The sequence below is a fragment of the Monodelphis domestica genome, chromosome 1, assembly GCF_027887165.1.
Source record: "Monodelphis domestica isolate mMonDom1 chromosome 1, mMonDom1.pri, whole genome shotgun sequence".
Classification (NCBI taxonomy): Eukaryota; Metazoa; Chordata; class Mammalia; order Didelphimorphia; family Didelphidae; genus Monodelphis; species Monodelphis domestica.
Genome location: NC_077227.1, coordinates 384,658,505 through 384,673,609, shown reverse-complemented (window position 1 = coordinate 384,673,609; position 15,105 = coordinate 384,658,505). Strand labels below are relative to the sequence as shown.

At 36.7% G+C, this 15,105-nt stretch overlaps 1 protein-coding gene across 5 annotated transcripts in view; it reads right to left on the bottom strand.

Annotated features, from left to right (window-relative positions):
• Window positions 1–15,105, bottom strand: part of SH3TC2 (SH3 domain and tetratricopeptide repeats 2) — a 77,822-nt gene that overhangs the window by 34,133 nt on the left and 28,584 nt on the right. For all 5 annotated transcript variants that reach the window (XM_056811605.1, XM_056811606.1, XM_016428384.2 and 2 more), the window contains 3 exons: window positions 11,601–11,674; window positions 8,892–9,087; window positions 8,518–8,696 (listed from right to left, as the gene is read on the bottom strand). In XM_056811605.1, coding sequence (XP_056667583.1) covers window positions 8,518–8,696; window positions 8,892–9,087; window positions 11,601–11,674 — 449 coding nt within the window. The remainder of the gene's footprint in view (window positions 1–8,517; window positions 8,697–8,891; window positions 9,088–11,600; window positions 11,675–15,105) is intronic.

Sequence of the window (15,105 nt, the reverse complement as noted above, 5' to 3'; positions counted from 1 at the left end):
GGGATCAAAGATAAGGGGAAGTGAGCTACTTTTGCAAAAATATTTGTAGCAGTTCTTTTTGTGGTGGCAAAGAACTAGAAACTGAAGGGATGTCCATGAGTTGGGGAATGGCTGAACAAGTTGTAGTACATTATACGATTTAACAGCAATCACATACGATGATCTACTGTATAGGACTTAATTATTCTCAGCAATGGCAAGGATCCATGACAACTTGGATCCATGACAGACTCTTGACAAAAAATGGCTCTCCACTGTCATAGAGGGAACCGACTGAGTCTGAATGCAAACTGAAACATGTCATTCTTCAATTTATTTCCTCCACGAATTTTTCTCTAGTGGAAGCAATATGTATCTTTTTTCACAACATAATGAGCATGGAAATATGTATTGTATGATAACACATATACAATCTATATCATATTACCTGCTGTTTTAGGAAGCAGGAAGAGGAGAGAGGTAGGGAGAAAAAAATGGATTGCAAAATGTTATAAAAGGACTATTGGAAATTGTAATAATCTAGAAAAAATTAAAATTAATTAAAAAGAAAGAAATTGAGGCCCAGCATGATCAAGAAGCTTTCCAGAGCTGATGGTAAGAGGCAGAACCAGAATTTGTACCTAGATCCTCTTGATTGCATCTAACACCCTTTTCTACTGCACCATGCCCTTCAGAAACTTGACTATCTAACTTGGAGATATTATATTTTGACTCTAGTGATTTTGATGCTCTGTCTCTAAGGAGATAAGAGTTTGTTTATTCTTTCCTAAAAAGTTCTAAATTATTTACTAATTTGAACTTTCATTTTCTCATTTCTAAATTGAGGAGTTTGATGAGATAGTCTCTAAAATTTCTTAAAGGTCTCTCCCAATGATAACATCCCACGTGCTATGTACTAAGGACCTTTCCAACACTGACATTCAGTGTTTCTATGATGTTTCTTCCCTTCAAAGCACAGAATCTTAAACTGAGACAGCCCTTAAAATCCATCTTCTCTAATCCCCTCATTTAAGAGAAGAAGAAGAAGGTGAGACCCCAAGAACGTAAGAATTACCCAACCTAAGCCCAAGGTCACACTAGTGGTAGAACTAGACCTCAAACTTGAGTCTTCCATCTCCCAATCCAAATCTCTTCATGCTTTTCCAAACTTCTTCACTCCACAATAGCTAGGTAAATATGTATATTTACACTTATATAATATAATTGCATATATGTGGTGAGGTGAAAAGTTTTTAAAAAGCACATATATATATATATCTATATGTATATGTATGTATATACATATATACATTTAGAGAGGCAGGTAGGTTGCTCAGGGGGTAGATCACCAGGCCTGGAGGAAACCTCCAAATTCAAATTCAAATCTTACCTCAGACTCTTATTAGCTGTGTGACCCTGAGAAAGTCAGTTACCCTGCTGGTTTCAGTTTTCTCATCTGTACAATGAGTTAGAGAAGGAAATGACAAACCACTCAAGTATCTTTGCCAAGAAAATTCCAATGGGTTGATAAAGACTCAGACACAATTAAAAATGACTGAAGAGCAACACACACACACACATACATACACACATATGAATGACTGTTTATATATGCACAGGAATAGGGACTGGATCTTTCAATTATTGCTATATGGGGATTCCTCCCGTGAGCAAATCAGCACCTTCTTTACAACTTAGAGTCTTAGAGAGTTGCCTAGAGCACTGAGAGACTGGTTTGTCCAGTTGGATTCACTTGGCTCTAAGGCTAGCTCTCTATCCATTATGCCATGCTTCACTCTATTTTACATAATAGCATTCCCAATATAGTACAGGACTAACAGGTACTTGGACTTGTGCCCCTCTCTTTAATTTCAAAGTTCATCTCCATAGCCACAGTCTGTTGAAGGAGAAGAGCACAAGGGGAGCATAACCACTGTCTTCAAGACCCTGAAGAGTTGTAACTGGGAAGAAGAATTAGATTTATTCTGCTTGAGCCTGAATGACAGAATTATATGCAATGGTAAGAACTCAGTGTCAAGGGAGAGAAAAAGGAAATCCAGAGCAATTAAAAAAAATAAATGAAGTGTGCTATCCTGGTGTGGCTGAAGGGTGGATGGCAGTGTGAGTTTCCTATCACTGGAGGTCTTTAGGAAGAGGTTTGTTGATCAGTTTTAGAGACTATTTCAAGGGTGATTTCTATTCAGATATGTTTTGCACTAGAGACCTCTTCTGGAGATAAAAATACTTTCACTACCTACTTTATTGAGTTGTTGGAAGGAAAGTGTTTGGCAAGGAATTTAAGGTCCTTCTCATGGCATTCAAAGTCTTCCTCAATGTGTTGCTACAGTACCTTTCCAAATTAATCTCATATTTCTCCCTTCCATGCATAATACGCTCCAGACAAATGGAACTATACTTCATATTTGAAACCTGCCTTCATTTTCCTATATCAATGCCTTTGATGACACTGTTTCATAAACTGAGTGTCCTCCCTCCCTCCTCTCTTTACCTACTGAAATTTTATTCATCCTTTAAAATCCCATTCAAATAACATATTCCAGGAAGCCGTCAAACCTGCTGGTGGCAATGATCATCATCTTTGGATGATTGGCAAAGTATTTGGTTTGATACCTGTCTAGCACATATATGTGTATTGAAGTTATCTTTACTTATAACTTGACCCCTCATTATATTAAGCTCCATGAAGATAGGGACCATACGTACTTTAAATTGTGTGTGCCATCTTCCCTCCCAGTTTACTCTTACTACACAGTGTTTTGTTCACAGAAGTTAAATAATTAATAAACTTTAAAGTACTACATAAATGTGAATTATTATCTATAGAATTCTCATCAGCTAGAGAAAGGCTAATGAGTTGTTCATCTACTCCCAGTTCCTTCAGTAGGCTCTCTTTGACTTTTTGGCTCAGGAGATCTAATGTTGCTTGACAGCTGCAATAAGGTAGGAATATCTTATTCTCACTCCTTCTTACAGTATATCCTGGAGTTCAAATGTGGCAGATCCACTGTGTTTAATGGTCAAAAGAGATTGTTATAAAAATTTTTATAGACTGTTTCCATTTCCTGTCTATAGGAATCCCAATTGTATCCTTAATACTCTCAGAGTGACTTTGCTTAGTTGACTCTCTTGCCCAGTTTTTTAAAACTTATTTTCCCTCCACTGTTTTATGAGGCAATACATAACGCTAATAATATTTTATAATCCTGCTCTGACTTTACAATTGAGTTTATATTTTAAGTTGGGGTTGGGTTGCCCTTGTTTGCCTTATCTCTCCTTATGCCAAGGAGATCAAGTATTTGTTCGCTGAGCTGACTTCTATTCTCGTTTAGCACATAAAAAACATAGAAATCAATTTCCTGATTATAATAGATTTATATAGGTTAAATGTCTTTAGGAAATGGTTTTAATCCTTATCAATACCCACTCCTCAATCCATTTCCCAGTTTTTTTCAAAGACCACTTGTTTAAATAAGCCATTTAATAAATTTAATAAATAAGCACTTTGATATGTCAGGCACTTAATCAGTCAATAATTATGTATTTGGGGGACAGCTGGGTGGCTCAATGGACTGAGAACCAGGTATAGAGACAGGAGGTCTTGGGTTCAAATGTGGCCTCAGACACTTCCTAACTGTGTGACCCGGGCAAGTCACTTAATCCCCACCCCCAATGCCTAGCCCTCTTCTGCTTTTGAACCAATACATAGTATTGATTCTAAGGTGGGAGGTATGGCTTTTGAAAAATTATCATTATTAATTATTATTACTTATGTTTATATGTACTATATACTAATAATACTTAATTATTATTAAACACATACTATGTTCCAGGTACTGTGCTAGGTGCTAGAGATACAAGTACAAAAAATGAAACAATCTTTACTTAAAATGAGCTTACGTTCTAACAGAAGAGACAAATACATATAAAAATATGTGCACCATCATTATTAAGTTAATAAATATAAATATATTAAAAAGTAGTTAAATAGAAGGTTGTATGGAAGAGAGGGTATTTTAGATGTTGGGGGGCATCAGGAAAGGCTTCATACAGAAGATGGTTCCTGAGTTATAGCTTATAGGAAGAAAGAAACTCCATGAGAGGAGAAAATGTATTTTGTGCCTGAGAAATGATTAGTGCAAAAGCATGGAGACGGGAGATGGAATGTCATGTGAGAGGAACTGAGAGAAGGGCAATTTGTCTAGATTCCAGAGTGGAAGATGGGAAATACCATCCAATGTAGACAGAACGGTGAGGCAGATTGAATGAAATTTTAAAAACTAATGAGAAGAATTTGTATGTTATCTAATGGCCAATAGAGATCCACTGGAATTGGCTGAATAAGGGAGACACATGATCACATCTGGGCTTATGGAAAATTACTTTGACAGGATTTTCTAGGATAGATTGGATTGGTGAGAAAATTGAGGTTGGGAGACCAATTAAGAGGCTGTAGCATTAATCTAGGTGAAAAGTAATGAAGGCCTGAACTAATGTACATGGTAGCTATGAGTGAGAAGAAGGTCCAGTTAGGAAAGATGTATCCTATGACCAATAAACTAACAATAGTTTTTTTAAAACAACATCACCAACATCAATAGTCTTGTTATAGACGAAACTAGAAGGAACTAGAAGAAAAGGAAGTAGCATTTGAACAGAATTATGCTCACTACGTTCCTTGGAGAGACAAATAAAGGAATTGTATACCCAAGAGACAACAACAAATGTCATTTCATTGGATATTTGATCACTTTGTTTTTTGTTGCTCATATAAACAAAAAGGGTACCATGGAGATCATGGTAGCTTATGTGCCTATAGAGAGGATGAAAAAATAGAGAAGGTGTATAAAAGAGGAAGATCCTGCATAAACAAGTAAATGATACTGATACTCAGTCACTTAGATGTGATGGTGGTCACAGGGAAGGATCCCTACCCCCAACAAAAATTAAAAGCACAGGAAAGTGTGGATTCAAGTTTGAGAAATAAAAAAGAGTAAAGATTTGTAGATTAATCAGAAATCATGTATACTTTCTTTCAGAAAAAGAGGCTGAAGGTACTAGACTTAATAACCACCAAACAACATTATGAAAAATGAAATAACTTCCTTTAAAGGTAGGCAACTTGTGTGGGAGTCATAAGAATGAGCTTTCTGTGTAGTCAGACCCTAAACTAGTTAGGGGAAATGTCAAAAAACATTAAATTAGAAAGAAAGTAAATAGAACACCATGTGGATAGCTGTAATTGTTTCAATGTGGCCTATTCAAATAATTTGTCAATGCTAAAAAATAGGAAATAGAAAAAAGGCAAAGATGTAGTCCTCCTCATCATCATCTATAAAATTGCTATAAAGACAGTTGCCATAACATGGAGATGAAAAGTACCTCAAAACTGCTAATAAATACTTTATCTCCCAATGAGGCAGAGAAACAATAACCAAAGGAAATATGGGTTTAGAATGATCAATCAATAACTATGTATTAAATGTCTATTGTGTGCCAGGCACTGTGAAAACTTATTTACAGAGCACCATGAAGGTGCAGTAGCTAGTGGCTCAGTGACTGGGAGCCAAGCCTAGAGATGGGAAGTCCTAGGTTCAAATCTGATTTCAGATACTTCCAAGCTGTGTGATCCTGGCCAAGACACTTAATCTCCATTGCTTAGCTCTTACCACACTTTTCTACCTTGGAACCAAAACACAATCTTGACTCTAAGACTTAAGGTAAGGGTTTAAAAAAAAAAGAGAGAATACAGAGAAGAATGAAAGAAAAAGTTGTGATCATCTCGCAAACTATAAAAATCAGTGGGAGTGAAGACAACTCTACAGAAATTTTGGCATAAGACCCAACTAAATCACATCATCCTAAGCGGATTCACAGATGAAACTTGCAGCAAGACAACAAATAGAAGAAACTAAAACAAATATCTCTACATTTCTATCCCAATGTATTTTCATTGTTAACAGTAATGGAGCCACCAGATTTGAATCTTAACATCTCAGTCACCAGTGTCTCTATGAGGAAGTCGAAATGGCACTTAAGCAAACAAAGTTAACAAGAGCATCTGGACCAGACCAAATATAACTACCAACTCATATGTTTACCTTTTGTCTTTTATGCAATATTTATAAAACTGATGTACTCATGTGGCAAGAGTATCTTGACAAACATATGAGTAGTGATCAGGATGGTTTTTAAAAAGACTATAATTATTTTTTTAATCCTTACCTTCTGTCCTAGTATTGATTCTAAAGATAGAAGAGCAGCAAGGGCTAAGCAATTGGAGTTAAATGATTTGCCCAGGGTTACACAGCTAGGAAGTATCTGAGACCACATTCAAAGCTAGCTCTAGGCCTGACTCTATCCACTGAGCCACCCAGATGCCCTGCTGCACCATACTTCTAATGATTACAAATGTGGAAGAAGTCCCATAAAGATATCATTAAGGAAATGTATGATCAAGAGAAAAAAAAAAGTGGACTAGCCATGGAACAAGATGGTGAGATAAAAGATTGATATCTTAAACACTACTCTGGCGTCCCCAAAATGTAAGAAGTTCAAAAGGAAGGAAATGGATTTATGGGAGAAGATGAAAAGGAATATCATTTAATTAGAAAGCATGGTTGAGGTATGATCTGCACTGATGGAGAGGATAGGGACTACTATGACCAGAATTTAATCTTCATTTCCAGTCTATCTTTCACTATTCTCCCTCATGTGTTCTATGTTCTAGGCTAACCACACTATTCTCCAACTGTAGTTCACATTTTACACTCTCCCACCTCCATAAATCTTCTAAAACCATTCTCTGGGCTCAGAATGCAACCTACTCCCTGTTTCCCCCTATTGAAACCCTGTTCATCCTTTGTGGTCCTCATTTTAAAAAATATATTACTTTAAAATACAGGAAGACATTATAGCCTTGTGGATAAAAAGTCCAATTCAGAGTAAAGAAGACCTGGTTTTGAACCTCATATATGTCTGTGCCCTCCTGAACAAGTCGTTGAACCTCCGTCTCAGTGCCTCGGGCAACTCTCTTAAGGCTGTCAGTTGCAGATCTGTGTGTGGTCTGCACTGGTAGAAGGAGTTTCCTGGGATTTTTCAGTCAGTGAAATCACAAGCTCCATCCAAAGAGGGAAAATCCTCTACCAAAGTAAAAGACTAGAGGTCCTTTGATGCCTCATTATAGAATGGATGGTCTCAGTTCTCAAATGTTATTCAAGTGGAGAGCAAGCTCTACAAGGTTCTACCATGTTGGAAAGTCTTCAAACTGGGATTCATCAATGGATGGTAAAGACTAGTTCAGATGAGATAGCTGAAGTTAATCAACAGATTAGCAACCTCTGATGAATATTTTTGTACATTTTAAGCCAGGAAGATCTTGGTGCTAAGTTAGGACTCGAAAGGTTGTAAATTATGCGAAATCATTGATCTCTGTTATGTTTTTTTTTCTTAAATAATTGTTATCTGTGTCTATGTGCACTCTATCCCCACTATTAGGCTGTGAACTCCATAGGAAAGAGCGCGTGTATCCTTTAATCATAACTGTCCCCAGCACTAAGCACAATACTGTACAAATAAATGGTAGCTTGTCAAAAATGTTTGAGGATTTAAATTTAATTTCCAAGCCCAGATATTAAATGAAAAGAGTAGCAATTCTATCTCTGGGATCACAATGAAAGAGAGCCATCTCAATAGTGTTTTAAACTGAGAGGTGACCCCAGGTCTTCTGGCAATTTGAAGTGGGAGCTACAATCCCTTAATAGCAAATAGAAATTGATCATGTTTCTATAGCTTGAAGGACCCTCAGAGACCATTTAGTCTGACTTCCCTCCAACCCCCACATTTTACAGTGAACTAAAAGGAGATTAGGTGACTTCACTAAGTTCATATAAGGCAGAAGGTCTCAAACTATGGTCCAAGGATTTCTAGGAGGCCATGAGAACCTTTTGGGGGATCTGCAAGGTCAAAACTATTTTCATAATCATACAAAGAATTTATCTATTTATTAAAATATTCCTCCCCTTTCCAACTACATATCTCTGTGGTTGGATTTTCTTCAACCAAAACAATATATTGCCATGGATTAAATATAGAAGTGAATTTGAGAATCAATTGTCTTCTATTAAATAAGACATTAAAAAATTGAAAAGATATGAAAAATGATGCTATCCTTTTCACTGAATTTTTTGTTTTGAAAAATAGTTATTTTTCATTAAAATGTGTCATCTCAACATATAACAGGTTTATTAAAATATATTTAAATGAATTCATGAATATTTTTAAATTATACCAGTGATTTTTTAATATAGTAAATGTGGACAGATATAACTCACATAAACAAAAGCTCTTTGGGGGCTTCAATAATTTATAAAGTGTAAAGGTGTCCTCAAATAATTTTCAAGTGTATCAAAAGGTCCCGAGACCAAAAAACTTTAAGAACTATTAACATAAAGAGTAAGCAGTAGATATGAGAAATGAAAAAAGAATGTATTCTTTCTTAGGACAATGAAATTCTCTTACCCATACTAGGAGTCTGAGTTTCAAAAGGATCTTGGGAAAATTCACTGAGCCAGTATATGGAAGATATATCAGTATGGGTTAGAGATCGGATAAAGTCAGCACAGTCTCTTTCCCTGTCATTTCCTGGGTTCCAAAAGGACAATCTCTCCTCATCACTGAGGAAGGCAGTGGCCTTGTTCCTACATTAATATAACACAGAGAGAAAAATTATCTTTTTTTTTTTTTACAGATAAGTCAGGAAAGCTTGATATACCCCATGTTACTACCCTCTAAACCCAGCACTTTATCTTGATCTGGAGAAAAGAGATGAAAATTATTTCTCATTTCTGGAATGCTCTAGAACAAGGCCTTCACTCCAGGGCCTAAATACTTACAATGGAACATAAGAATCAGGAGCTACATGTTTGGTTTGGACAAAACCAATCTCTCCTGTTGATGTCAGTTTCCCAATAAACCATCGAAGCCCTGATACAAGAAAACCAAAGACCTCAATGCTGTCTCCTTGGCAGAAGGTCAATTCATCCTTTTCTTCTCCTCGGTGATCCCTCAAAGCTTTACATTTTCCTTTACCTGAGAACAAGAGCACAGAGAGAAATAAGTACCTCGGTCATAGCACCTAGAAAATTGTTTTAAAGTGAGAAGGCATCTTAGAATTTGAAAGGATAAAACTTAATATGTTAGAGCTTAAAAAGGCCTAGAAATATAGTACATATAAGTTCAGAGGGAACTTAGCACATAGATCATCAGAGATGGAAATACTCTTAGAACATACAGTCAGGTTTAGTCAGACTTTAGAATATTAGAGCTGAAAGTTACCTTAAAGATCATTTATTACAACTTCTCATTTTACAGAGGTCAAAACCCAGGCCCAGGAAAAAGTAGCTTGCCCAGGGATAAAAAGTAACATTGTGAAAAAATCTAGAACTTATAACCAAGTATTCTTCCTCTCTCTCTAGACATTTTGCACCCCTTTCATTGTCACTTTATAACTTACAAAGAATTTCCCCACAGTAGTCTAGCAAATTAGGAAATTTAAGTATCATTGCCCTCCTTAACAGAGAAGAAAAGAGACACTCAGAAAGACAAAGTGATTTGCCTACAGTTTTGCTACTTGAATCTTCCAACTCCTAGGCCAGTGTTCTTTTAAATAGTCCACCAACTGTGGCTTAACATGAATTTTTCTAGGTTTTCTGTCTCTAAACAGTTTTTCTAATAATGAAATGGAAAGCCCCAAGAGAATAAGAAGCAGGAGGTCCTACTGGCCATTAGGGCTTAGATGTGAGTCTTGCCACGACCAGTGTAGATGGATGCCTGAGGGTATAGCAAACAAACAGATCTATGAATCCTGAAGAGACAGAGTTTGAGAAAAGACAAATGGGGGTGGTCTTGAGCCAAGTAGAAAGAGCTCTGACTAGGACATATTCAGGATTTTGCTTCCACCATTGCCTCTGTCAATAGCAATCATTTTCTCTTTCCTAGGAACTCAATGAGCTGCGATGAGGATTCAGTGAGTTTATGGATATGAAAGGGTTTGAAAAATTGTAAGACACTTTTCTCATGTGAGAGGGTGTTGTTATTATATCACAAAAATCTGTATAATTGCCAGAGGAGTAAAGAGAGAGAGCAGTAGCACCTAGAACCCTCATGTTATTGAGTCATTTCAGTCATATTTGACTCTTCATGATCCCATTTGGAGTTTTCTTGGCAAAGATACTGAAATAGTTTGCCATTTACCTCTCCAGTTCATTTTAAAGATGAGGAAACTGAGGCAAACAAACGTAAGTGACTTGCCCAGGGTCACAAAGAATCATAGGAGACTAATTGAAAAGGATATTTGAACAACATCTAGTCCAACCTCTACCTGAAGAATGAGCCCTCTTTATGATATTGCTAAAAAGTGATTGAAATCTCTAAGACCCCTTTCAGTTCTCACATTCTAAATTCTGTGTCCAAAGGTCCCTTTCTACTCTACCATTCCAGACTTCCAGGGAACTCTAGAGACCAGATAGTGCCTGACAATTACCAATATTCTGCTTTTCATGATGGCAAACAATATGTAATGAGATTAAGAATCTAACCATTAGCTCAGGAACACACACACACACACACACATACACAAAGCAAGACAAGCATATGTCTGCTAGTCAGCATAGTGAAATGAAAAGAACTCTTGGACCTAGAATTGGGACCCTGGCTCTTTTCACTGAGGTAAATCACTTCAGTTTCTTCATCTATAAAACTGAGATGATAATATTTAGAATTCCCTACACAGCAAAGGGAAAGCACTTTGTAATCTTGTAAAGCAGAATAGAAATGGATACTTTATCATACGTATGTTCATCTGAATCCTCCACTACTTTAGTTTCAATATCTCTTTGCTCAATAATAACAGATAAGCAGTTAACTTTAGAGTTCTAACCAAGAACTCAATATTTTAGTTCTTGACTTTTTGCGTTGTTGCCTCCTACCTATTAAAGTGGGAACATGATGAAGACACTTGGGAAGAAGCTGATATGTTCAAATGAGAGGAAAAGATCTCAAAAGATCTCAAAGAGAAGACACTGGGCCATGGAAGACCTAGCCCTGTTACTTTGTGACCTTGAATGAGTGAGATAGCCTCCCTGGGCCTCAGCTTTCCCATCTACAAAATGAGACAGTTGAATTAGATTGGTTCAAAGGGTTCTTCCACTTTCTACCTCTGAGTCTATGAAAATCTTTATAGAAATGTGATTTTGAACATGTCACCCCTTCTGTCTTTGTCTCACTTTTCTCATGTACTAAATAACATGGTTGTTCTAAATGGTTTCTAAGATTCTTTCCAGTGCTGACATTCTTTATAATGTGTTCTAAGTTCCTTTCTAATTCTAAAATACTGTGTTAATGAATATTTTAAAAGAAATACAACCCTGGGCAAATCACTCCTCTGAGCACCATTTTCTTTACCTCTAAAATAAAGGGTTCGTACTAGATGATTTATGTTTTACTCTCATCCAATTAATCATTCAACAAACATATCAGTGCCTCCTTCAGATCAGTGCCCTTCAAAAGGCTTGACAGTAATTTTTTTATCAGCTCCAACATACCAATTTGATAGGAGCTTGTCCAATCGTTCTTCCTAGAGATGCCACAAGTACCGGGATAGTTTTTTAGGAACCATCTGCCAATGGAGAAATGATGAAATCAAAAACCCAGTCTTCTAAAACCAATAAGACAATGAGATTCCAGGAAGCACAATGAATAAGAAACCCAAGATCAACCAAGTTTAGTTTTCAGTTGAGTAGATCATTGGTCACTTGGATCATTAAAGACCTTCTAGTAGATTCTTGCTATCCAAGTCAATCACGAAGGCAGTACCCTAAGAGTTCTTGACTTTTGGGTATCATTCTGTGAGTGAAAAATCTCCTACACCCTTATATGAGGATTAGATTTTAATGTTAGCAGTAGTTCTTAGATAACCACAATTGTAATTCTAAGATAGTAAAATAATGTTAGCACAAGTGATGATCTTAGTAGGCCTTTTGTGATTATTTTAGTATAAGTTTCTTTTATTTGTTTTGTTTAACTCTTACCTTCTGTCTTGGAGTCAATACACAGTATTGACTCCAAGACAGAAGAGTGGTAAGGGCTCGGCAATGGGGGTCAAGTGACTTGACCAGGGTCACACAGCTGGGAAGTGTCCAGGACCAGACTTGAACCTAGAACCTCCTATCTCTAGGCCTGGCTCTCAATCCACTGAGCTACCCAACTGCCGCCTAGTATAAGTTTTAAAGTAAGATAACTGCTTGAATATAGTTAATCATTGTTAGCATGGGCCTCAGTTTTAGCTTCAGCCTATAACTTGCTACATCATGCACCCTCAGCAATCATGGTCTTGAACTTGTGACTTGGCCTTCATTAGCATAGAGGCTTTTGCCTCAGTTAGAAGCCTGGTGACACCCCATTCACCTTAGTATATACCCCTTATACATCATCAGGCTTTTGCCCCACTTTAAGGTCTGGCCCCTCCTCCTTACCCTAGTCATCTCAGTATACATCATCCTTGACATCATCAGGCTTATAAAGTAGGGTTCAGGCACCCTGACTTCCCCCTTGTCTATCAAGTGACTTTTACCAAATAGAAGTATTTCCTGATTACTTCACCCAATTCACATCTTTCTATTTTTATCACTGTCTTGGATTATTTTGTCCTGGTATAAAAATTGTCTAATTCTTTGGGGTATATAGGAAGGTCTCTCATAGTGCTTGGGGTCTTTTGGTCTTGATCAGAAGTCTGGCTTTATTGTGGGACTGGTCCTCTTAAAATAAAACTTTCTCTATGGCTTGGAGGCTTTGCTTATCATTTGCATATCTGTGGTTAGAAATTATGCAACAGTCCTCAGTATCTGTGAGATGGTACAAGCCTAATAAAGCCTACACAGTAGATGATGATACCTTGATTATAGTCCTGATATTCATAGATTGAGCTAATATTCACATTTGTCAAGTGCTTGCTATGTGCTGAGCACTGTGCTAAGTGCTAGTATTTAAAACCTGAAGGGGATGTAGAGGAGATCTAATCTAAACCCTTCCTTTTAGAGATAAAGAAACAGGAAGTGGCAGAGATAGGATTTAAACTGATCTAGATAGCTCTGCTTTCATTATGTGCATTCTTGAAAGGTCTGTGAAGTTTTTTTTTGCTGATTCTCCTACCAGTAAAGATCATAATCCCCCTTTGACTTGAGAGACAACCTTCAAAAGTTGTGAATGAAAAACGTATCACTTAGCCAGGTTGGTGATGTGCAGTTCTCAGTCTAGTTTTGGCCCATACCCCAACCTTTCCTAGCCAGAATATAGCATCCAAGCTTTCAGGAAAGACAGAGAAGCATAGCTATTGAACTTGGAGTCAGGAAGACTGGGTTTAAATCCAGTTTTAGAGATTTAATAGCTATGTGACCCTGGAAAAGTCATTGAACCTATCTGAGCCTAAGATTCTTTATCTGTAAAATAGGGATAAGAATAGCATCCACCTTATAGGTTTCTTGTAAAGATCAAATGAGATAATATATTTAAAGCACTTCAAAAATATTAAAGTATGATATAAATGTCAGCTATTATTCCTATTAAAGAACTTGGGGATCATCTCTATCATATCATAAGGCATCAAAGGAAGTTCTGAACTTCCAAAAGACATGATAACTTTGGTTGGAATGTTATGTTAGGATGGATTCAAGAAACATGACATGGAAGAAAGATTATTGTAAGAGGAACCAGAGATCTAAATGAGAATCTGATTCCAATACTTCTTCTCTGCATGAAAATCTATAAATCATTTTGTCTCATTTCATTTTTTCACCTACAAAATGGTGATGATGATGTTTTTCCTCCCTTCATTGCTGAGTGGTTTCAAGGGAAAGGCTTCCTAAACTTTAAAACACTCTAGAAATGAGAATTGTTGCTATCATCATTATTATCATCATTGTCAATTATTGATGAAGGTCAGGATATGAGAAATCGTTTATGTCAACAATTTGATTTTAAAGTTCTAAATATCCTACACCAGATGTGGTAGTACACGTCTGGAATCCCTACTATCAGGGGAAGCTGAGGCATTTGGATCCCTTCAATTGAGAGCCCTAGTGCAGAATAGCTGAAGCTGATCTGGTATCCATACTAGCTCCAAAACTAAATTGGTAAGGTCCTAGGATAAGAAGGCCATCAGAATGCATATAGAGGTGTGAACCAGTCTGTGTTGGAGTGAGTTCATACTCATAAATAGTGATCTGTGAATAGTCTGCCACTTTTGGTCTAGGAGAAATAAGGACACCCTGTCTCAAAAAAAAAAAAAATCATACTATCACCAGTTTTGTTTTCATAGAGGCTTAGTCTCAATCATCTTTGATATCTTTCTCTCTCAAACCTATTATACTTCAATTTCTCTTGTATTCAAAGCCATCCTTTCAATACTCATCACCCTAGTTCAGATCTTCATTATCCTTTTATCTGGAGTACTATGATGGTCTTCTAATTGGTTTCCATTCTTTGAAACACTCTCCTCCTTATGCCCTACATGTGCTTGTAGATTAATCTTCCTAAAACATGGATCTGATCATTGTTACTTCCTTGCTCTAAAATCATCAACAATTCCCCATTTTCTCCAGAATAAAAATTAAACCTCTCACCCTGGCATTCAAGACCCATTTCAATCTAGTTCTATCCTAACATTTCAGCTTTTTGTTGTGATACTTCCTACCACACATTGCCCTTTCCCAATCAGTTGAATGACTGGCCATTCATTCTGTGTATGTGAGTCTTCCCTCACAACCTCCTTGTCTTCTATTTATTATTATCATAAATATCCAATATTTATCAGCATTTTGACTTTGAGCAAGTCACTTTCCCTTTAACATTCTGTGAATCTAACTTAAGTCACAGGATTTCAAGTTAGATGGGACCTTAGAAATAATCTAGTTGAAATGCTTTCTTTTATGGGTAATGAAAATAAAATTTAGACAAAAGTAATTTGCATAAGATCACAAATAGTCAGTGACAGAGTTGGGATTAGCATACACATTACTCAGTCCAAGATTCTTTCCTACCAAGACATCTTCC